Below are 23963 nucleotides of genomic sequence, written 5' to 3'. Positions count from 1 at the left end.
GTCAATGGAGAAACAATAGAAAAGCAAGAAGCCAGTCACTGTCTAAAGACTAGTGGTGGGATTCAAATAATTTAACAACCGGTTCTCTGCCCTAATGATTTCTTCCAACAATCAGTTAGCTCACCAAACTGCTCAGAAATTTAACAACCGGTTCTCCTGAAGTGGTGTGAACTGGTTGAATCCACCACTGCTAAAGACCATAAACTGATACTTTAATTCTCCTTTCTCCTAAATTGTTTGGCCTGCAGATCAGCAATTGGAGGCTGTCAGCCTTTATCTCTTGCAACATAAGGGGAATTTTATCTCGGAGTTCTCTGAAAACAGTCTCTTCTGTTTTGGTTGTTTTGTTTTTAATGGGGTACTTGGTTTTCTTTTTTTTTTAATCTCGTTTTAATCTTGTTAATCTTTTTCAGTCCAGTGCAGTTTTGTCAATCACAAGAAGGGGGAAAAGATCACCTCTTCTCTTTTGGATTGCTTCTGTGATCCCTTGGCCAAAATCAATGTCCTTGTATGACTAACAATAAAGCAAATTCTTCTTTCCAGTTGTCCAAATGTTTATTTTCCTGCATAAAAGGCCTTGCCTCATCCTCAGGGTGCTTTCTCATTTCTCATTTCTGTGAGTGGGGTTAGTTTGCTGGGTGCTTTTGGTTGGATTTTTCTTTTTCTTTTTTGGCTGTTGTGAGATTCTAGATGCTGTTTTTCTGCCTATTAAATTTTCCTCCACCATTCTGCTCCCTCCCTTATCATTCTCCTTCCTGATCTGTATTGCCTTGAAATTTATTTGAAGCAGAGGAAACCAGTGCTACAAAGGACCAAAGAAACTCTCATTTTATAATGAGAAACTACGCCCTTACTTCCTTCAACTTCAAAACTCAGGAAAGTAATATCAGGATGGGAATGTTTTAAAAACTTGTTCTCTCTCTCTCTCTCCCTCCCTCCCTCCCTATCTATCCCTCCCCCCCAAGTTTAAGCTCTATGCTGCAGTTCTCAAATCTTGTGGTTCTGCAACTTCCCATTATACATTGCACACATGAAGTGAAGGATGGGAGCTCAATCCTGCTCCATGGCAACACGTGGGTCTCAAATGCGGCTTGCCGTCCTATCCAGCACCCTAACCTTGGGCACTACCGTGCTCCTACCTGTTACATTACATTAAACAAGAGTGCTCAAACTATGCATTAAGACCATAGGGTCAGTAGGGTAACTTTTTTTTGAAAACTTTGAAAACCTTGCACAGGGAGAGTGGGAGCATTGTGAGCCATTGTTCTGGACTTGCTCCTCACATGAAAGAAACCCCCAGTTGGGTGTTCCCCAGGCAATGGTGATGTCACCGGCTAATCCTTTCAACAGCAATAGCAATAGCACTTAGGTTTATATACTGCTTTTCGGTGCTTTCCAGCACTCTCTAAGAATCACCATATTGCCCCCACCAACAATCTGGGTTCTCATTTTATCAACCTCGGAAGGAGGGAAGACTAAGTCAGTCTTGAGTTGGTCAGGATGACTATGTTGTAGTAATCACAAGTTAAACCTTTGTGAACCAGGATATGATTTTAGAGTAATATTTTTTTGTTTCCCCACAAAAAAGGCTGTAACTTAGTGACAGAACAGGTTTTACATGAATGTTCACTATATAGTACTAACTCTATATCTACGCTTCACTTTGAAACTATGTGATCGGGCTTAATTTTGGGGGAGGAAAATAAGGGAAAAAAATGTGCCTCGCCTACCAGCATCCATCGGTATTCATCTGGCTAGTGTCCTGTCAGTGTATGAGAGAGTTTAAGGCTGTTTGGAAACTGAAAGAGTATTTGCTGTGTGAGCAAGAAGGAGACAGCAAGGAGCCTGGGCATGGCTTAGCTCAACTGTTCTGTACTAGAGCTGCTTGGTGCTGTGAAACTGAAATGCCTTTCTTCTGCTTGTGCTTTGCATTTGGAACAGATTTCTTTTCAGGTGGGGAGAGGGAGTAGAACTCCTTAGCACCAGAGTGTGTTAATAATAATATACGAAATACTAACGCTATGATGGTCATTTCGAAAAATCCTTTCTTAGTGAGCACCTAGAAGCCAGGAGGAACTTATGTGCCAAATTTCAAAGTTTGTAGGCTTTACGGTTCTGGAGATTTTGTGATGATGCATAAGTGGTATTTTGCTTTTATATATATAGATTTCCTGGTCACTATTCTGTCTTAGAATCTGGATAGATGGTTACCAAATTATTCCGATTCTAGATCTAGACCCTAGTATGACTAGTATACATTCTAGTATGGGGAATGTGTGCTAGTTTATTCTTGGGTGGGCTGCACCAAGGGAGGCTCATTCAATTTCATTGTACACATGTTGTGCATTGACAATAAAGGTTTGAATTTTGAACTGGACCCATCCTGGTATCCTTCAGATTTAGTAAGTAACCTTTGTCTTTCACAGGCAGCATGGCATGCTTCTTAGGGGTGGGGTGGGATTCTACAGGTTCTCGCCTATTCGCTAGAACCGCTTGTTAACTTTCCAAGCAGTTCAGAGAACCGTTTGTTGGAAGAAATATCCTTTTGTTTTTTTCCACCCTTCTTACATTTTTGGCAGTATGCCTAGATTTACTTTGTCTGAAGGAGGTTTTTTTTCTTTTTTTCTTTGCTTTACTTTCTTAAAGGGGAAGGGTTGTTTTAAGCTTTTTACGCTGCTGTTGGGAGGAAATACTCCCCTGTTGGAGTTAGCACTTTGAAGAAATAATTGAAGCAGAGCTGCCAGAAAGAAGCTTTTAATGACAAGGAACCAAGATGAGTGATATTCAGCAAGGCTTCTTGGCTAGCTAGAAAGATTGACATTCAAATGTGAGTTTACATACCCTTTTTGAGTTTTGGTCTAAAACTGGTGACTATTCAAAGTTACAATGGCACTGAAAAAAGTGACTTATGACCATTTTTTACACTGTTGCAGCATCCCCACTGTCATGAGAGGCCAGGTGAGGAAAAGCGTCCCTTGATGTGAGTGACGTTGAGTTGGCCATGCCCACCCAGTCACATGACCAATAAGCCATGCCTACCAACTAAGCCACGCCCACAGAACCGGTTGTTAAAAAAATCGAATCCCACCCCTGCTTAGGGATGATAACAGCCGCTCAATTTATTGAATAAGGACTACCATAGATTGAGGAACCCTTACGTACACAATATTGACACATACCCCAAATCTTATTGCTCTTTGGGTCCATTTTGGATGTTTCTTAGTAACAACATATGCATGTATGTAGAACCTGAAAAAAACAGTAAGATAATTTTAGGAAGCAGACTTAATAGCAATTTCCACTGAACTCCTATTAAACTCATTGATGCTTTTTTTTTTTTTTTAGAAGATAGCTCTATGACTGCCATATGGATTAAAATAACTTAAATTCACCCAGAACCTTCCATTTTTAAAAGTTCTCAGGAATGGTGTCAACGTTGACATCACTGGATACTTTCGAAAGCCATCACAGGGGACCTGCTATTTAACAAACCATGATGATCCACTAATGTCTTTGTCAACTGATCTGCTCTGCCCTACTTTGCCCATGTGTATGTAGTCTTTGTGTTTGAGATCAGCCAAGTAACCAAGGAGTGCACAAAGATTGTTAGCCTGCAAAATAAAGACTTGCCAATTATTGTATTTTCTGCCTCTTCTCTTACATGCATTTCCTACCTGTTCTTGCACTCTTTAGGCAAACCTCTTCTCTCTCAACCTTGCAATAAAAGTTGGGAGCATGAGCTCTCTTATTACCTGGTTTTGTTTGCTTAGTGGAGAAAACTTCCTCCTGGCTCTTTGCAGCTGAAAAGCTATCTCTTTATCTACAACTTATGAAGAGTGGGAAGTGGTGTGGTGCCGTGCAGCAGAATTTCAGTTTCCTTGCTGATCTTCATAATAATGTGCCCTTAAACTTCCTTTTAATCTGGAGCCAAGAAAAACAGAATGGAACAAAAGCTGAGACTGGGTGTTGAGAATGGTGTGTGTGTGTGTGTGTGTGTAAGAGAAAGGGGAGGGGGAGAGCACTTCCCAAGGATCTTTCTAGCATGGGGGTTTCTGCACAAGACTGTAAGAGGCGTAGCTGGGGGAGGGTGAAAGAACTGATGTGTTGCAGCAAGGACAGCTGTAGTCCTCTAGACACAATCAGGATATGACATCAGCTAGGGGGAGGCAAAAAAAAAAAAAAAAAGGAAAGCAGAGTGTATTTAATGAAAAGCCCAACAAGGATTTCGTAAATGAAAAACTTAAATGTCTGAGCTCTGAACACACCAGTAATTTTACAAGAATTTCAGGAATTTCTTTTGGACGTTTCTGGAATAACATACAGAAGGAGGACATTTTCCTTGGGTCATCTTGAAGTTGTGGGTGAGTGTTTTCTGTAAACAGTTGGTTTTACAAAGAACTTTGATCAAAGCAGGACAAGCTAACTCCTACATTGGATCTTTCTCTTGAATTGATGTTGTTTATTATAGCTTAGCCATGGCATATTTGCAGTTTTGCAGTCCATCTTAAAATATACACCAGGGTAGATTTCTTAACTTTTCAATTCTTAGTACTGTATAAGCTAACTGCTATGGATCTGGGCAAGTTCTACTTTGGGATAGAGGAAAACTCTTGTACTAAAATCTAGCCAAATCTTTACAGTGCCCAAATCCTAATTCTCTCCTATGGTCAGATTAGCAATTTTGAACGGAGCTGTTTTGGAGCACAAAATAACAACTGTTTTTCAGATCAGTTTGGTGCTCCGGGGTTGCCCCTTGGCAAAGGCAAAATAGCTACAAGCACCATATCTAATAAACTTTTTAAACAGAACGAATCATTACAGAACTGAGCAAACTGAAAATGAGCATCTGTGTGTCTGATACAGAGAATAACTTAACTAGAATAACACCATGTGTGTTTCTGAGTATGTAAAGGGAACATGCCAGGCAGTTGAGGAAATCTTTCAATTTGCTGATATTGTTATCAAATCTGTCAGCCTAAAGATTTAGAGTGTTTCCAGTCAGGCTTTTACTGTGCAATTATACTTAGCAGTGGTCCAAGGCAGCCAGTGCATTCTTTCATTTTGATCATCTCATCTTTCTCCTTCCCTTCTTTCAATATTTCCCTTTCTGGAGAAAATCCAGAAAGGAAGAAAAGTAGAATCCCTTGACTGCTAGCATTAAAAACTAGTGGTTTCAGTACCACTACAGTCAAACTCTGCTTATTTGGAAATAAACCCTTATTGCTATAAGGGGATTTTCTGCTGAACCTGTATGCAGAGACTATATTGCCAAAGAATTTGTATTCTCTACAGAATACATATTCTGTACTCTATGCCTCTGCTCCCCCCACATTGTGAGATACACAATGCCCATGGTAGCTCAACCACAATTACATACATACATGTGTAAAAAACAAGATAATAGGTATAAGTAAAAACATAGTTATAAATACATGGATACATACAAGAAAAATAAAAAATAAAAGAAACAATAGGACAGGGACGGTAGGCACATTGGTGCGCTTATGCATGCCCCCTACAGACCTCTTAGGAAAGGGGTGAGGTCAATAATAGACAGTCTAAGGTTAAAGTTTTGGGGGTTTGGGGAAGAAACCACATACATATATAGAAAATTAAGGGGAAAAGTCCTTAAGAGTAACAACTTTCAGGTTTTATGGAACAAAGTGATATAAAACTTTGGCACAGGTTTTGAGTGAATCTGATAGCACCAATATATTCCCATTATCCATTTTGGGATAAGCAGTGTTATGCTAAGTGTAGAAAATTGGTAAGAAATAGCAACTCAATGATAATTAAAGTTATGAAATAACAAAAAGATAAGAAAATACAAACGTGCAAAAACTAGTTTATGTCAATATTAGTCCTTATACTGTTCTAACAAAGAGCTGTGGTGGCTCAGTGGTTAGAATGCAGTATTGCAGGCTGACTCTGCTCACTGCCAGCAGTTCAATCCTAACTGGTTCAAGGTTGACTCAGCCTTCCATCCTTCTGAGATTGATGAAATGAAGACCCAGATTGTTGGAGGCAATGTGCTGACTCTGTTAACACTTAGAGAGGCTGTAAAGCACTATGAAGAGGTCTATAAGTCTAAGTGCTGTTACTACTGCTAATAATCCTGGTTTCTAACATGTCTGTATAGTACTCCATGAACTGCCTTTTGATCTTTAAACTTAAATGTCCTTTTTGAGAACCTTATTAGCTCCATCCAGCTTTTGGGTATTGTACTTTAAGCTCAGCTAGAACTGAAACTCAGAACTCAGCTAGGTTGTGAAATATTAATATCCATAATAATACAAGTGTAAACTTTGGGACATGACTTTGAATGGACATCTGATTTAGAGTAATAGGGTTACTGAGTTCTTCCGTTCAGAAAGCTGCTTCATGGTGGTGCAGTGGTCAGAATGCAGTACTGCAGCTACTTCTGCTGACTGTTAGATGCCTGCAGTTTGGCAGTTGAAATCTCACCAGGCTGAAGGTTGTCTGAACATTCCATCCATCCAAGGTCGGTAAATTGAGGATCCAGATTGTTGGGGGCAATTTGCTGACTCTGCAAACTGCTTATAAAGGGCTGTAAAGCACTGTGAAGTGGTATAAAAGTCTAAGTGCTATTGCTATTGCCATTGCTACTAGAATTAAGATTGAGTATATTTAAGCTGACAGTGATTTCATGTGATAATTTTCTAAAGGGCAGACCCTTTAATAGGTAATAAGCTTAGCTCAAGGAGGGTGATTGAAAAAATTCTATGAGCTACAAAGTTATAGGTGCTTAAAGTTCCACTGTCTTCCAAATCAGTGTACACTTGATTATGTTTAACCTAACTTTCATGTAAAACTGACTGTATAGTCTGACTATCTGAAAGAACTTGCTTTAGAATTATATCACATGAACAATGGATTAGCAGACATTGGACACAAATATGGAATCTGTTTCTCCTAGAGATAATTTTTTTGTCTATGTCTGCTCTTGTGCTACCTTGTTTAAAATTAAGCCCTACCTAAAGCCCTTTAAAATGGACATGCACTTGTTCAACCCCACCTTTGGGCAAAGAAATTTGTGCTACTGAATCATGGGACCATAACTATGGGTAGGAGCAGTATTTTCAAAGAACTGTTCCTTCAGGGTCATTTCACATCACATGGGAACATCTATGATGAACCTATTAGACATTGTTAGTCATTTCCACAGTATTTGTTCAGATAGAAAATTTACTACTCGATTCCTTCTTCTCTACAATCATCCTAATGAGGCACAACATGTCAGACTGTACATTTTTTATTGTCTATTATAAGTGTTCACCAACTTGTTACCAGTGGTGGGATTCAATTTATTTTTTACTACTGGTTCTGTGGGTGTGGCTTGGTGGATATGGCAGGGGAAGGATATTGTAAAATCTCCTGTCAGAGGTGGGATTTTCCAGTTCTCCAAACTACTCAAAATTTCCACTACCGGTTCTCCAGAACTGGTCAGAACCTGGTGAATACCACCTCTGCTTGTTGCCCATTGTTATGAAATATGTAGCACAATCTTCTCCGTGCCTTTTGTACATTTAATCAAAAGTTAAACTAATTAAATTATATCATTTTTACTCCTAATAAGAATTCGGTTTGAAACTTTCATCTCCAGGTGCATCTGGATGATAACTGTTCTGGAGAATGATCAGTTCATATCTAGCACCTTCATACATTTTCCACATGAAAAGATCTCTTGGATAGAATCAGTAGGGCTATGCTATTTAAGTAAGCAAGATTCCAGACTCAACTGAAAGATCATAGACTTCTAAATGGATATATTCATGCTGAGTTTGAGGATCTTAAGGGATAGAAGTAATAGCAATAGCTATTATATACCATTTCATAGTGCTTTGCAGCCTTCTCTAAGCAGTTTACAGAGTCAGCATATTGCCCCCAACAATCTGTGTCCTCATTTTACTGAGCCTGGTGAGATTCGAACTGCCGAACTGCTGGCAATCAGCAGGCAGCAGAATTAGCCTGTAATACTGCATTCAAACCACTGCACCACCATAGCACTATTACCATAATCCACCTAATTTTTTTCACTTGCAGAAAGCATAACAGGCCCACATTGTCTTTTGTCCATTTAAAAGCAGTTTGTTCAGTCTGCTATGGTCACAAATGCGTCAATCAGGCATTACAGGTGTAAAGTAGAACACACATAAAAGGAGCTGTAGGGCCTTATCAGCTGTTCTCATTGTGCAATGTTGATAGATTAACTGAGCAAGCCCTCATTGTTTGTTTATGCAGCAATGTGCTAACCTAACTGCAAATAGTGCCTCAACATGATGGCAATTCGAGACCAACCATAATTCCTTTACCACCAGAGATATCCAGGGAGATATTACTAGACATCAACTTTAATCATTCGTATGGTATTGTTCGATCATATATCTTGTCCTCTACCCAATAATGAAAGCTGTAGTCCAATGATTTCAAGATGATTAGATTAGGTACTCTCAGTCTTCTGTACCAAGCATTTCAACAATAAATAAGGACACAATGCAATGATAATAGTTAAAAATGTACAATTAAAAAAAAATATACAGAGCTATTAATTGAGTTTAAAACATATGTCAAACTTCTTTAGCTAATAAGTCCTATTCTGTGAAAAGCAAAAACAAAAGACCAAATCAAAAACATTGATATGATATGATATGGATGTCAACCGAATTGTTAGCTAATATCCAAGAAATAAATATTGAAACAAGTACTTGGATAGATCATAATCCAATGACAATTAAATGGAAAGGAAAAACAATAAGATCTAGATGGACGTTAAATAATACTATACTAAAAGAAAAAGACTTCATACAGAGGATGGAGAAAGAACTGCCTTTTTTCTTTAAAGAAAATAAAAAAGAAGACACATCAATGCAGAACGTATGGGATATAATGAAGGCATATGCCAGAGGCTTGATAATAGACTGTACAGGAAAAGAAATACCATGGAAAAGAAATACCATGAAAAGTCTAGCCTTTAAGACATTAGAGGATGAGTATAAAGGACTTGCAAAAGTGTTACAGAAAATGCCACAGAAAAAGGATATTAAGTTAAAAATGGATATAATTAAACATAAAATGGGACTAATGGAAAAAGAAGAATGAGCACAGAAAATCAGAGGTGTGAATCAGAACTATTTTGAAGATGCAAATAAACCAGGTAGATGGTTAGCATATAAACTGAGAAAGGAGAAAGAATCAAGGAAAATATTGCAATTAATAGATGATCAAGGCCAAGTTTGCTATGGAAGTAAAGAGAAGAAGGAAATTATATGAGACTATTATGGGAAATTATACACGCAAGAGAATATTGATGATGAAAGAGTTAAACAGTACTTACAGAATGCTAATTTACCCCAGATACCTAAAGAGATTGAAATAATGTTAGAAAGCAATATAATGATGATGGATTTAACTGAAGCACTTAAGAAGCAAAACAATGGAAAGGCACCAGGCCCAGATGGACTTCCAGAGGAATTTTACAAGGCACTACAAGAATCGTTGAATCTTCCATTGTTAGAAGTTATGAATGAAGTTATGTTAAAGAAGAAGATACCTAAATCATGGTCAGAAGCTTATATTACACTTGTCCCAAAAGAGGAGGTTGACCCATTACAAATCAAGAACTATAGACCTATTTCCCTACTAAACGCAGATTATAAATTTTTTGCTTCAATATTGTCAGAAAGACTTAAAAAATACCGAAATAATTTTATTCATCCTGATCAAAATGGATTTCTGCCAAAGAGACAAATTAAAGACAATATGAGAGTAATTGACAAAGAATATGTTATCAAGACAAAAGGAAGAATTGGCGGATGTATTGAAAATCCAGGTCATAAATAAGATCAAGTACTTGGGGATACATTTGACAGCAAGATGTAGTACATTAAAAGAGAATAACTATATTAAACTTAAGCAGCAGATAGCGCTAGATTTGGCGAAATGGGAAAATTTACAACTGTCATTAATAGGGAGAATATCAACAATCAAGATAAATATATTTCCCAGAATTCTATATTTATTCCAAACAATTCCAATTAGACTTGGAAAAGACTATTTTGAAGATTTAAATAAAATTGTGTTGAAATATATATGGCAAGGTAAGAAAGCAAGAATAAAATTAAAACTTTTGCAAGATGCTAGAACGAGAGAAGGATTTGGTTTGCCTAATTAGGAGTTGTACTACCAAGCTACAAATTTGATGTGAGTTAAGGAATGAATAACATTAAGAAATACTAGATTGTTGACATTAGAAGGACATGATCTGTTGTTGGTGTGGCATGCTTTTTTATGGTATAAAGGAACTAAAACACAGGGGTATTTTAGAAGACATTATATATGGAAGTCTCTGTGGTTAAACTGGGAGAAGACTAAAAGGCAATGTTATTTGAAAATTCTGGTCTGGATATCGACTATTGAAGCATTTTCTTATCCTATAATATATAAAAAGGAACAAACAGTTAGATATGGTGAAATATTGAATGAAAAGGGTGAACTTAAATCTATGCAAAAACTAGAGGAACAAGGTATAAAGATGAATTGGTTTTCATATGCGAAAATACATTCAAGGTATGATAAAGATTCTAAAACAGAAGGTTTCTATGATAAATCAACTGATTTAGATAAGATTTTGACAGGTACTGATGAAAAGGTGATTAAAAATTGTATGGATATTTATTAGAAATTAAACTAGAAGAAGAACAAGTCAAAGAAACAATGATTGCTTGGGGGAAGAATTTTGGATATGAGATTGATCTAGAGAAATGGCAAAAATTGTGGTCTCAAAATTATAAAATGACAATGTCAACAGCATATAAAGAAAATTTGTATAAGATGTTTTACAGGTGGCATTTTCCCCCAACAAGAATAGCAAGAATGTTCAAGAACAAATCTGAAAAATGTTGGAAATGTCATCAAGTACCTAGCTCACATTACCATATGTGGTGGACATGTGCAGATGCCAAAAAATATTGGACTAAAATCTACACATGGTTGGAAAAAGTGACAAAAAAGCATATAGACTTGAAACCAGATATATTTTTATTGGGAATTTTACCTGAAATATATAGTAAAGAATTGAAATAGCTGAATGTAAATGTATTAACAGCGGCTATGAATGTATTTGCTAAAAACTGGAAAAATGAGAAAATACCAACACAGGAGGAAGCTATTAAGAAAATAATGGAATATGCTAAAATGAGTAGATTGTCATTTGAAATCAGAGAACAAGAAGATAAACAATTTTATAAAATTTGGTATCTATTCTATCAATAGTTAGACAATAAAACATGGTAATGAAATATGTAGACTTTTAGAACATAATGAATATATAAAGATGTATTTTTTTAATCATATCTACAAAATGATTATAGGATAGATTTGAGATGGAAATATGAACTGTCATAAAACAAATTAAGTAAAATATGGATTATCTTGTATAACATGAATGAATAATAGTACAGTCAAATGATTGATTAACAATGATATTAATGTATTTAGGAATATTTGATTGACAATATGAGAACATATACAATGTAATTGTAATTGAAGACTTCGAAGTGGAAGCACAAAACAATTTGCAAACCAACCGACACACTGTATGCACATACATGGAAGATGGTGTGATGTTTTTATGTTGTGTTTGTTTATGTTTGTCTTAAAAAAACAATAAAAACTTTTTTAATAAAAAAAAACCATTGCAGCCTGGGCAGATAGGGCAGAGATTCTGTTCAATCAATGGCAATGCACTTATTCCAGCAATGCTCCAGTGAGAGGAGCTAAGGAAAACCTTCCAAAAAGATGTAGATTTAGATGCCAATCTATTGAAATCATGAGTTCTTCTCCAAGTATGACTAAGTTTGGAGAGTCAGACAGTACAGAATTAACCTTATATTCCAATATTGCTTTAGGCTTGTATTGGCTTGTGTAATAGTCCTTGGGTTCAGGACTGGCAAGACTTTCAAAATAGTTTGTACTAACAAAAACAACTTTTTGGATTTTTTCTTTTTCTTTTGCCTTTAGTGTTTAATCCTTTTTTGGCTTTTATTTATCAGAATTCATTTCCTGCCAGGCAAATGTAACTGGCTTTCTTTCTTCTCCAATTTTTCTCTCTCCCTTTTTCTTTCCCTCTCTCTTTCAGTCTCACACACAGAGAAGCTAATGACCTCTTCTCTAACAGCCATTTTCTTAGAGGAAGTTGTGGAATTTTCCACGGTATTTAGAGCTGAATAAGTGATCTCTGGAAAGCAAATGCATCAAAGCAAATTCTATATTCAAACCGCAGCATGGTCAAAAGGGTAACAGCTTAGCAAGCACTTTCAGGGGAAAAAAAGAATTGTAAATGGATACAATTAACAGACAAAAGATTTGTTTCAGCATTGTGATAAGTTCCAGGTGTAGGCTGCAAAACTCCAGATAGCAACAAGTTAACAGCAAAAAGTTATGAGGGTGACAGGATTTTTTGTAGTCCATATCTGTTAAATGTATGCTTTTTTTTTTTTTTGAGCCTTTGAGTCAGCGTTGACTAATGGTGACTGCCTAGACTAGTCCCTACAGATTTCTTGGCAAAATTATTTTGGAAGTGATTTGCCATTGCCTCCTTCTTAGGGCTGAAAACCAGTGACTGGCCCAAAGTTAGAGATTGTGGCATCCTAGTAACCTGATGCTTTCACACTACACCATGCATGCACCCGACACTCATGAGAAGGGAGCTTTGCATGCGAGCTCAATACATCTGCTGTTCACACGAGAGAATCTTCAAGTATGAGGGCAAAATGGCCACCGCCCATGTGAGGGGAGCTTCATGCATGTGCATGCACTCAGCCACCGCATGCGCGACCCAGTTCTAAAACAGCCGTGGCCTGGTAGTGGGCTACAGCCTGTGGGGGGGAACGGGACCCTTGTTCTACTTCATTATGAAACTCTACACCAGAACTGGAGAGGTGGTGAATAAATGCCTTGTTCCTCACCAGCAGAAGTGGTATTCAGCAGGTTCTGACCAGTTCTGGAAAACTGGTAGTAGAAATTTTGAGTAGTTCGGAGAACCAGCAAATACCACCTCTGACTGGAGATTTTACAGTATCCTTCCTCTGCCATGCCCACCAAGCTCCGCCCACAGAACCGGTAGTAAAAAAAATTTGAATCCCACCATTGATCACCAGGGTCTATTTTTTCAGTATAGACATGGCAATGAATTCTATATTCAGAAAGGAGGGATTATTAGTGACAACTAAGCTCTGATCCTTTGATATATGTATAAATCTTTTTTCCTAACTTTTAAAAAGGAAGATGTGAATATAAGAAAAACTCCTCCCACCCATTTGTTTGAATCTTTTTGTCTGGGTTGGTCACATGGCAAATTCTATAAATTTATAGAGATGCATAATTATATCCTCCACATCCTGTCTTGGTCCATGGATGTCCATAGCATTTGGGCATTTATGAAATTAGGTAGGTCCAAAACAATAGCGCAGGTAGGGATGAAACAACCTAACAATTCCACAACCTAAATAAATGAAATATCTATTAATACATTAGATTCCCATCTGTCAAATTCAAATTACATTTCAATGGCAAATTCTGAATGGTGTCTGAAGGGGAGTCCCTGGGGGAGGTTTAGGGTGAGATGCATTTGTTTAATTTTTACAACTAAGGCCATGTAGGCTTCAGGGTAGCTTTGTATCTCCACCAACAACCTAAACTGGGACCACAACAGGAAGGGTCATTCATATTGCACAGCAAAAAACACAATTAAGCTAGACAAAAGTCCAGCTGCTACTTCCTGCTTTACATCTGTTGGCATTAGGCAGTTGTCAAGCTGGCCTTCATGGTCTGGAGTACAGAAAAGCTGAGTAAAACCAGAAAGAAATTTTGGGAAACTGGGAGCCTTTATTTTCATCACAGACTCCATTCCACACTATACAAAAATGTTTGCTTAACAAACATTTTGTGCCTGAGTTGGGGAGGAAAATCTGCAGAGTACTAACGTCTACTCATAAGCCTTCAGTGTTTGCCTAATACTTCTACGCACAGTTGTAAAATGTTGCTAGAAAAAGAGATCAGCTGTAAGATATTTTGACAAGTAATGCTAGAACTTTTCTCTCTCCAGAAGATCCCCAAATGTGACTTTCTCATGGCCTTTAGAAGGCAGGGAAAATTTCCAGCCAAAAAGCAGCTAAGATATCTCAGTAGGCCTTCAAATATCCAGGCGGTGGTTGGCTCCTGATCAACATACTCACCCAGTCAAGTAAAACAGTTTGAATTTGGACCTAGATAATTGCCTTATATGCATCTAGAGTAATGTCAGATTTGTTATAAAAGCAGTATATATCAGCTAGTGCAAAATTAGCCAGAGGAAGGAGGAGAACAGATAATTTCCAGAGACTCTTCCATCTTTTTTTAGGAAGCCAATTATCTGCAAGGGGTCTATTAGAAGAGGGAAAGTGTTATTGCCATTTTATGGTTGGACATTTGCCCATTTCTGAGTTGAACTGTTTTTACCCATCTGGGACTGAGAATAGCAGCCCAATGGCATGAAATTTATTACCCATCCCAGGCCTGCTCTTTTGTTTGTTCTCAAGTTACTGTAGTCATCCAACTCCCTTCCAAGAAATAAATGAGAAAGCCTAACAAATTTTACAGACTTTGAAGCTACAGCGGGAAAGGGACAGAATAAAATACCACTCATTTCCTTACTAGCAACATCCAGCATCGCCTAGAGTCATACAAACATGTTGTAATGCCAAAATAATATGGATGAGGAGTTGATTTCTATTACTTCTGTGATGGCTGGTGGGGCTGTGAACACCATGTATTGTAAATCAATAGTAAAGAAATGGTCTAGCATGCTTATGCTTATTATAGCTGAGGCAATAGCTTAAATTAATGACTTAAGCCTCTATCACTCTGAGGATGGCAATGAGATGAAGGTAACATACTGGCAACATAGTAGAAAAAAGATATTGCCAAAGCATGTTTACACAATGGTTAGGTGCAAACAAGGAAAGACCCTATAGCTGTAACTGTACTTATAAAGGTAATCTTGAAAATCATCAGTATTATTTGTCAGCAATTACTCACAGGATTATGCTTCATCCCAAATTACAGATTTGGGGAGTTTTGTGTCACTCAGAATCTGATGATTGGAGCGTTTGAAAGCCATGTAACTCAAATAAAATATAAGTGAACACCACACTTGTTACTTATTATAAAATCTGGAATTGAATTTATGTAATCAACTGAAAATATGAATTAATAGCACAGCCAAAGAAGCAGATATTTGTCATATCAAGAAACTACCGTAGGGATAAATACTATGGAAAGGAAATGAATCAGACCTTTTTTTATTCTCAATCTAACGTGCAGCCGGGGAGATGACTCGCTGCTCTGTGCTCCTTAAAAAAGAGAAAGAAAAGAACAGTGAATGAGGATCACTCACCTCAAATCAAAATGCAATTGTGGGGGCAACTTTTGGAGGGCTACAGAGGTTATTTTTTTAAAAGGACTAAATTAAAAGCATTAAAAAAAAATCTCATGAACCGCGGTCTCTGTACACACGAATCCAGACTAATTTCCCCCCTTCTAGGGTTTTCAGTATTACATATTAACCACTGAAAATTATAACAGCACTGGAAAAAGTGACTTATGGCCACTCTTCACACTTGTCATAGCATCCCACCCCCATGGGCACATGATCAGAATTTGGCCACTTTGCAATAAGCATGTATTTAGGGTAGTAAATGGGATGTTGGTTGGGCTGCTTGCTTGTGAATAGTTATTTTTAAAATAAACAAACAGATGACACCATTGAAGGAAGTGGAGGAGACCCCAGGTTGAACTGGCTTTGCTACCTGCCCTTTCCTTCCCTGTTCTGTAGTTGTTGAAATTTTATCTTTCCGTACTTACTTGCACAATGGCTGTATATGCATATTGTCTTGAATTTGCTCTATGCCTAAGGGATAATCACGGAATCATGTTGAGCACACTCGCTGGCTGTCACATACAAGCAACTTGTCACCGGAAAAATTGCCAATGGGGATGTTCCCAGGGACACCACAGAGTGTGCCCATGATTTGATATCATTCTGATAATTTCTGCCAGTAGGTGTTTTCCTCTCTTATCTTTGATTCATTTTAATTTACTTCATTACAGTGTTTTCATTTAAAATGCTGATTTAATTGATGTTTATCAAACTTCTGTTATTTCAATCTGTGTTGAAGATCCTTTCAGAGACTAATCATTGGCTTATTCTAAAAAAGAAGCTGCCTGATATAGTCCTACCCACAGTGGAAGTATTTCCTACTAGTTTTATGCACAGCTTGTAGCCTAAATGTTCAGAAACAATCTCCCCCACCCCCGGAATTCTATTTAAATAAAGGATGTAATAATGGAGCAACCTCTCTAACAGGAAATAACCAAATAATAAAACTTTGCTCCAACATGCAGAAATGTCAGATTCAGCAGTGTCTGAAAACTACCACTTCCTCATGATTCCCCTTGCTTCCTCTTGTTGATAACCAAATGGAGTGAGATGCAGTAATGAGTAATGTAATTGCTGTATGGTGTGGTAAACTGAATTGTAGTATAGATTCAGGATAATTTCTCTACATTTGTCTGTCTGTCTCATCTGCCATCTCCTGAAACCATACACATAGTCCTCAGTTCAGGACTATTTGTTTTGTGACCATTCCAATTACAACATTGAAAAAAGTTGTAATTTTAAAAAGACTGTCCAAATTATATACTGAAAAAAGGAACTTATGACCTCTTTCACGTACAACTGTTGCAGCATCTCCATGGTACTCCATGATAAAAATCCAAGCACTTAGCAACTGACTCATATTTATGACAATTGCAGTGTCTCAGGGTCATGCAATCACCTTTTGTGCTCTATTGACAAGCAAAGTCAACAGAGAAACCAGATTTACTTAATAACAGGGTTTACTAACTTAAGAACTGCAGTGATTCACTTAACAACTGCAGCAAGAAAGGTTGCGAAACAGGGCAAAACTCACCCAACTGTCTTGCTTAGCAGCAGAAATGTTGGGCACAGTTGTGGTCATGTCGAAGTATGCCTGTATCAGAACTCAGTTGAATAAAATTAATGACTTATTAAAGTTGTATGCCATCCGACGCTCAATGACTCTGGGCAACTTACAAAACAATCAAAGAAATTACAATCATACTAATAAAACCACTTGTTAGGTAATATATAAAAATAAAAGTTATATCAAAATTTTAATTTTAGTATGATAAAATGGTATGATGCAGGGGTGGGCTTCAAAAATTTTAGCAACAGGTTCTCTGCCTGGTTGCTGCATGGGCGTGGCCATGGTCGACGTGGCCTAGTCAGCCTCCTGCACCATGGTGTTGAGGGCGTTTTTGCCCTCCATGGGTGCCAGAGGCTTTCCTCGAGTCTCTGGGAGGGCAAAAACAGCCTCCCCGGGCTCTGAAGTCTCTCTGGAAGCTAGAAACAGGCCCATTTCCAGCCTTCCTGAACTTCCGGGAGGCTCATTTTTCACCCACCCTAAGCCTCTGTGCCCTGCACTTACCTGCATCCAAAATGGGTGGCGTGGGGATTCCTGGGAGGGAGTGGGTGGGGCTAGTCAGGAGTGGGATTCGGAAGTTCTCCGAACTGTGCAGAATCTTAGCTAGAAGATCTCCCAAACCCATGCAAACCCCCAGCATCCCACCCTGGTATGATGACCAAATTGTTCTCAGTTTTAATTCTCAATTCTGTCAAATGCTAATGCTAATAATATCATCTGCCCTTTGAGAGGTTAGATAAGATTGCTTTATATTTCAGTGCAGCTAGTGATTCATATCACTTTGTATCAGCTATTTGTGGTAGCAGCAGTTCTTACTAATCACTTGGGGCCAGACCTTTTCCACAGTGATTTCAAAGAATATAACACTTTCAAGACTTCAAACCAAATAAATATATGTAAGAGAAAAGAATCCTATTGCAGCTATCAGGCTTCCTGGGAGGAAGAATGGCACAACAATAACTAACAACTGGGAGGTGAATAGGTTTCATATATAAAAAGGAAAGTCTTTTTCAATTTGAATGTGACTCCTAGTGAGTTTCATGGATATCCCATGAATAATTTCCAGCTGGGTTTTGCCCACCAAAATCCCAGACAATACCTGTATCCTTTTCAGATCAGAGCAAACACACATGCCTCTCAGTATAGCTATCAAAAATATCGCTTGATGTTTATTTATCAACTGTTAGCAAAGATCAAAGACAGTTAACAGGACAAAAGACAGGCACAATCAGAGAGAGAAAGAGACACACAGAAAGGAAAAGAGATGAACAAGAGGCAAGAAGTAAAAAAAACCAAAACCCAGAGAACTTAATAACAACAATCTATAATCTCAATATCTATATATCTAGAGGGACATAATTTTCCAGTGCAACTGGGAACAATATTACAAATACCGTAATTAGCATGGATAATAGACTTTGGCTATTTCGTATTCAACCTTTTATGTATCTAACAATTGCAGAATAAAGAAGGAAAGCATGGGCCCAGCTGACCCTTCTTCTGTTCTATACCATTAAAGAAACAATTTGGTGGACAGTGATAATGTACCCAACATGGAAGTGGTTGGTCATTATCTTCTTGTCAGAGTTCGTTAGTTTCGGCATACTGTCAGAGTTCCAAAAATTATCCATTCCAATTAGTAACTCCGAGACAACCATCACCTCAAAGTGCTTTATTAAAACAGAAACTTGGCATGTCTGTGGAATTCCAAAACTAAACTTTCTTCCCAGACTTCCCACAAGACTCAACCTATACCCACCTCTTTTCTTTCACATCATAAATCACGTGAACCAATCACCTTTCAGCTACAATTCTTGTTGCGCCATAGAGAATAACCTTGGAATTTTTTAATATCTATTTTGTCTACTGAAAGCTACTCAAACAACAGCAGCCCTCTTCCGCAGGTGTGTCGCAGCTTTTAATAAGGATTCCAAATCTGACACTTCTCATACTAGGACCTACAGTCTCATACCAGGACCTACAGTCTCATTCCAGGACTACCGTCCTGGACTTTCTAGATGCAATCCTCTATCCATAGACTAACCAGAGCCAATCTTGCTTAGCTTTCTGGATTAGTCAAGGTTGTACAGATGTTCCACCTGCCGAGACTGGTAGGTTCATGTGTAAAGGGGAAAAGGTCTGTAGACTGATCTGTAGTATTGATATAAGTAAATGCCACCCTTGATCTTAACGGAAAAAAAAACTGAACAGTGAAGTAGACAGATATTTTGCAGTGGTCTCACAATTTGGATGTAGATTTCTTGTTCAAAATGCATCACATCTTCCTCTTTCAACTCCCTGTTAAGTTAAAAAAAATGGCATTTGGGAAAGAGCAGCGCTTGGCACTTCTGCCTTAAGACTGATAGTTAAATATATACCACTTTTCTCCATAGGGACATTGCTGAATTACAGCTGGAAGCCCAAGAGGCTTGTAAATGTGATTTGATTCACAAAAGTATGTGAACTGCCAAACATCTGCATTCCCAGGAGATGTCCAGGGAATGGACAAAGCAACAAAATGTTTTCTTCTTGGGTTAAAATTACTACAGCTGTTGAGGAAACTTCTCTGCTTCCCACCAGAAATGTACGCTTATTTTTAGAAATGCCTTGAGTACTACTTTGATCTGACCTTCTGTTTCAAAACAACTTCTGTGCAATGCTGAATAGATGCAAGTGTTTTCTGTTTGCATTTTGTCCTCATCTTTAGAGTAATGATGAGATGCAACGAACAAATTGCTTTGCTATTGGGGGTGGGGAGGTGGGGAAGGACTCTCTGGTTTCCGTGAGCAGTTCTGGGGACTGTGGAAAATAACTAAAAGGAGCAGGAGAAGCGTTTGAATCGGGGCTTCATCCAAGTGTTTCTTGGTGCCATGCTTGCACTGAGCTCACATTTCCACTGAAATAAAGCAATGGGATCCAGCCAAAAGTTCCACTGGAACACTTTTTCTCTCGATCTTCATCAGCCTCCGTCTGCCTTGCCAGAAGTCGTTTTGTGGAGGTGTTTGAAAAAGTAGGTTTCACTGAAACAACGCAACCCTTCATATTCTTTAAGTTCCAGTAACAGAAGCTTGTAGGCTTAGTTTTCTGGGAAACATGAACAGAAGAATATAGTCAGTTTCCAGACTAAGCTTGGCTCCTGGTGAGTCGTGAATATGTACGGCTTGTTTTCTAGGGAACAACATGGACTTGTTTTGCCATTGCTTTCTTTGGTGTTTCCCCTCCCCCCCAAACCTCGATTCAGTATAAGTACAGAGGTTTTCTGGTGGTTATTCATACAGATGTCCTTCTCCAGGCACCTTCTTGGCCACCGTGGCAACAAAATATTTGACAAAATGGTCCTGTAGTCTAATACAGTGGTGCTTTAAAAAAATCTTTCTTATATACATGTCCATTGCTTTTCACAAGTTACCATACTGAATCCTTCTTTCTTACTTATTTTTTGGGGTTTCATTTCAGGTTAGACCATTGCTGTCTACTACTTTCTCCACATTGATGAGAACCAGGAAAGAAAAAAAGTTCAGCTCCCTGTTAAATGTATACATGGATACTACACTTCACTTTAAATCTTGCTGATGTTTGTTCCCTCTGCTGGACAGTTAAGCTAATCAAAGGAACTTTTAAAAAGATTGAAGAACTGCCTGTTAAAACTCTATAATTTATTTTCCAAAAACTATATTATTTTTTTCTACTTGAAAGGTTTTTCCCTTTGAAAAATATAATTGCCACCCTGGCTAATCCTAAATCAGAATGGCTCTATGCCTTAAGCAAGTTTTTAACAAAGACAAAACATTTCGTCCTCGTAAGAAATTTGAGCCGGGGACACAGCGGTTTGAGCTGTACAAGAAAGCCCAGGCTTCCCTCAAATCAGGACTAGACTTAAAGACAGTGGTCCAGTTGCCCGCAGGGGAGAACATCAATGATTGGATTGCAGTGCACCTGGTGGACTTTTTCAACAGGATAAATCTCATTTACGGGACCATATCTGAATTCTGCACTGAAAAGAGCTGCCCCATTATGTCTGGTGGTCTGAAGTATGAATACCGATGGCAGGATGACTATCGATTCAAGAGGCCTACCAAGCTTTCAGCACCTCATTACATGTGCATGCTAATGGACTGGATTGAGACACTAATTAATAATGAAAACATCTTTCCTACTAGAATAGGTAAGTAAACTTTGATTGCTCCCTGGAAAGTTGATTCTTCTAGATCAAACTCTTTCTCCTTGTAGCATAGAGTTTATTTTGGCTTCAGTGATCCTCCAAGTTCTCTTAACAGTACTCTGAAGTGAGTATTCCTTCTACCCACTTCAGGGGCAACCTGGCATCAATTCCCGGGAGAGATGGGCAGTTCCTTTCCCTATGCTGGTCCTTCCATAAAGCACGACCATCTATCAACAATGCCAAAACTGACTAACTCAACCACAGATCTTGACTTTGTGGCACTTCATTTGTTTTGCTTCCTATTTAATTTCCTTCTTAAAATGGCCAGCCATTCACTGTCAGGGGATACCTTGGAGGATCATTCCAACAGGTTTTGATTTCTAGCAATCTGCACCGCCCTTACCCCTGCCCACCAGGACACATTAACACAAGCCTAGTGCCTCTCGTAACTGTCAGAAGATTCACTACTCTTCCTTAAGGGAGCTGGATGGCCCAGGTACCACAGAAGATGGGTGTTGGTAATGCTGTCAGGTGCCTTAATCGATTATCCTTCACTAAAGAAACAGAAGTATTTGAAACACTCGACTAGCTGACAGGTAATATCCTCTCCCAAAGACCTAGTAAACCACGAGTACCTCAGAGAAAGCTATGAGTTGAGACCCTCTGCCTTTGACTCCACCGCTACGCCAGGAGAAAGAGGAAGAGACAGAAATCTCATTGTGCTGCCCCTGACTGGAAAAACCTCATAGGACGAGGCATAGAGGAAGTGGTGGGATTCAAATTTTTTTACTACCGGTTCTGTGGGCATGGCTTGGTGGGCGTGGCAGGGGAAGGATACTGTAAAATATCCAGTCAAATGTGGTATTTGCCGGTTCTCCGAACTACTCAAAATTTCTGCTACTGGTTCTCCAGAACTGGTCAGAACTTGGTGAATACTGCCTCTGAGGTTCACCTTTATCCTTCTCCTCTGCAGAAGAGAATCCCTCTCCTAACCCCCTTGCAGGGAGCAAAGAGGATCACCTTAAACCACATCTCTTTTTATATCCTGTCAGAAAAGAGAAAAGGGAAGATTGCTCTAGATAGACAAGCCTGTAGCCAATCTCTGAATCCACCTGATTGCTTCACTGCTACTCCCCCCACCCTCCAAAAAAAACAGATTCAATTTCTTAATGTGGATAATTAGCCATCCCTCTCACAGGAATGAGTATGAGGAATTGTTGGTTTAACCTATAAAAGAACCTCTTCAATGCATTCAAGGCCTTAGGCCTTATTTTAATGAGCCGACTCACATAAGTAAAGCAGCTCTCTGCTGATTATTAAAGCAGCTGCATCTTTTTTTCTAGGCTTCCAGGCAATATCCCTCTTTTAATAAGTTGAATCATTGCAACAGTGCATCTTTAATATTACACTTAATGCAGCAGGGTCTCTTCTCAAGTTGGCACTAACTGCAGTGAGCCAGTTCTGCTTTTTTAAAAAAATGCAAACAACACTTTCACAAATACAAAAGGAGTGAGTGAGGGATAAGTATTGAATTTCTCTTCTATTGTGAAGGAATACCATTTTGACACAGCATGTTCCTTCTTGTTTTCACAGCTGGTCAGCTTCATAAATGCTTAGTTGTGTCATTTCTATCTCTTCCCCTCCCATCACCTTTCAAAAGTAATATTGTGTAAAACTTAGCGGCTGTTTTTGTGCCTTTCTCATCATACATTGGTTTAAAGCACAGATTGAGGTTCATTTATGGGAAGAGGCAAATAATACTTTTTGTCTAGAGGGATTTAAAACTCCATGACAATATACTATTGTTCTGAACAAATCATTCTTCCCAGATTTAACAATATAATAGCTGAAACTAAAAAAATCCAACTGACAGGTCTCTCTTGACTGCATCAGAGAAATGTTATCTTGGAGAAACAAATCACTTTAACATTCTCTTATGTAACATACCTGTGCTTATTATTTCTCATTTATAATGCATTAATATATCAATCAACACCATACTGGAATGAACAGCACTTTGAACTTATCTATTCATTACCATGATAACATCAAAATGACAAAATGTGCATTGTGACTCCTAATGTAAGCTTTCCCCTTTCCTATTTGTGACACACAGTGTTGTATATAAATATGTAAGGGGCAGACTTTGCATTGTGATGCCATAATAGGAATTTAATTCCTTCCCCCCTTCCTCCATCAATACTCTTGGATACTGGACAAGGTTGTGATCAGAATTTAGAAATTCTACAAGGTGCCATTCTACCATTTTCCCCTCTATATTCATAGGATTGTAGTCGGACAACAGAATCTCTTTGAGGATGATAAAATTGAACCCCATTTATATGTCTACTTGTCCAATTATAATATTTGTTCACAGATAATCTTTGCAGATATTTCTAGTCTGCAAAACAAAACCATTTGTAAATGAAACAAAAAATGTCATATGACATTCAACTCACTTCAAAATGATTGACCCTTGGCTCTTGATAGCAAGAATCGAATGTTCCCTGCATTTTAGCAACTTGGTCATAAAACTAGACTCAAAAATTACCTTTTTTAGTATTGTTTCAGATAGTGCCTTATACAATAATGCAGCATGCCTTTATCTGATATGTATTATTCTCTGTGAATATTCTGCCACTTAGCAAAGCTGGAGAGATATTGTGGCAAGTCATTTCCATGTTCCAAAGATTGTAAGAACTTAAAAGCTCAGGATTCTTACTGAAGAACAAAACAAA

General features: G+C 38.2%; 1 protein-coding gene across 1 annotated transcript in view; it reads left to right on the top strand.

Moving 5' to 3' along the window:
* The first annotated feature begins 4013 nt into the window (after positions 1-4013).
* Positions 4014-23963, top strand: part of MOB3C (MOB kinase activator 3C) — a 35957-nt gene continuing 16007 nt past the window's right edge. The window contains exons 1-2 of the mRNA XM_026707307.2: positions 4014-4361; positions 20520-21228. Coding sequence (XP_026563092.1) covers positions 20811-21228 — 418 coding nt within the window. The 5' untranslated portion in view covers positions 4014-4361; positions 20520-20810. The remainder of the gene's footprint in view (positions 4362-20519; positions 21229-23963) is intronic.

Source organism: Pseudonaja textilis, chromosome 3, assembly GCF_049901715.1.
Source record: "Pseudonaja textilis isolate UNSWEBS1 chromosome 3, rPseTex1.2, whole genome shotgun sequence".
Classification (NCBI taxonomy): Eukaryota; Metazoa; Chordata; class Lepidosauria; order Squamata; family Elapidae; genus Pseudonaja; species Pseudonaja textilis.
The sequence above is the reverse complement of the archived record's forward strand: the minus strand, read 5'-3'. Positions and strand labels throughout refer to the sequence as shown.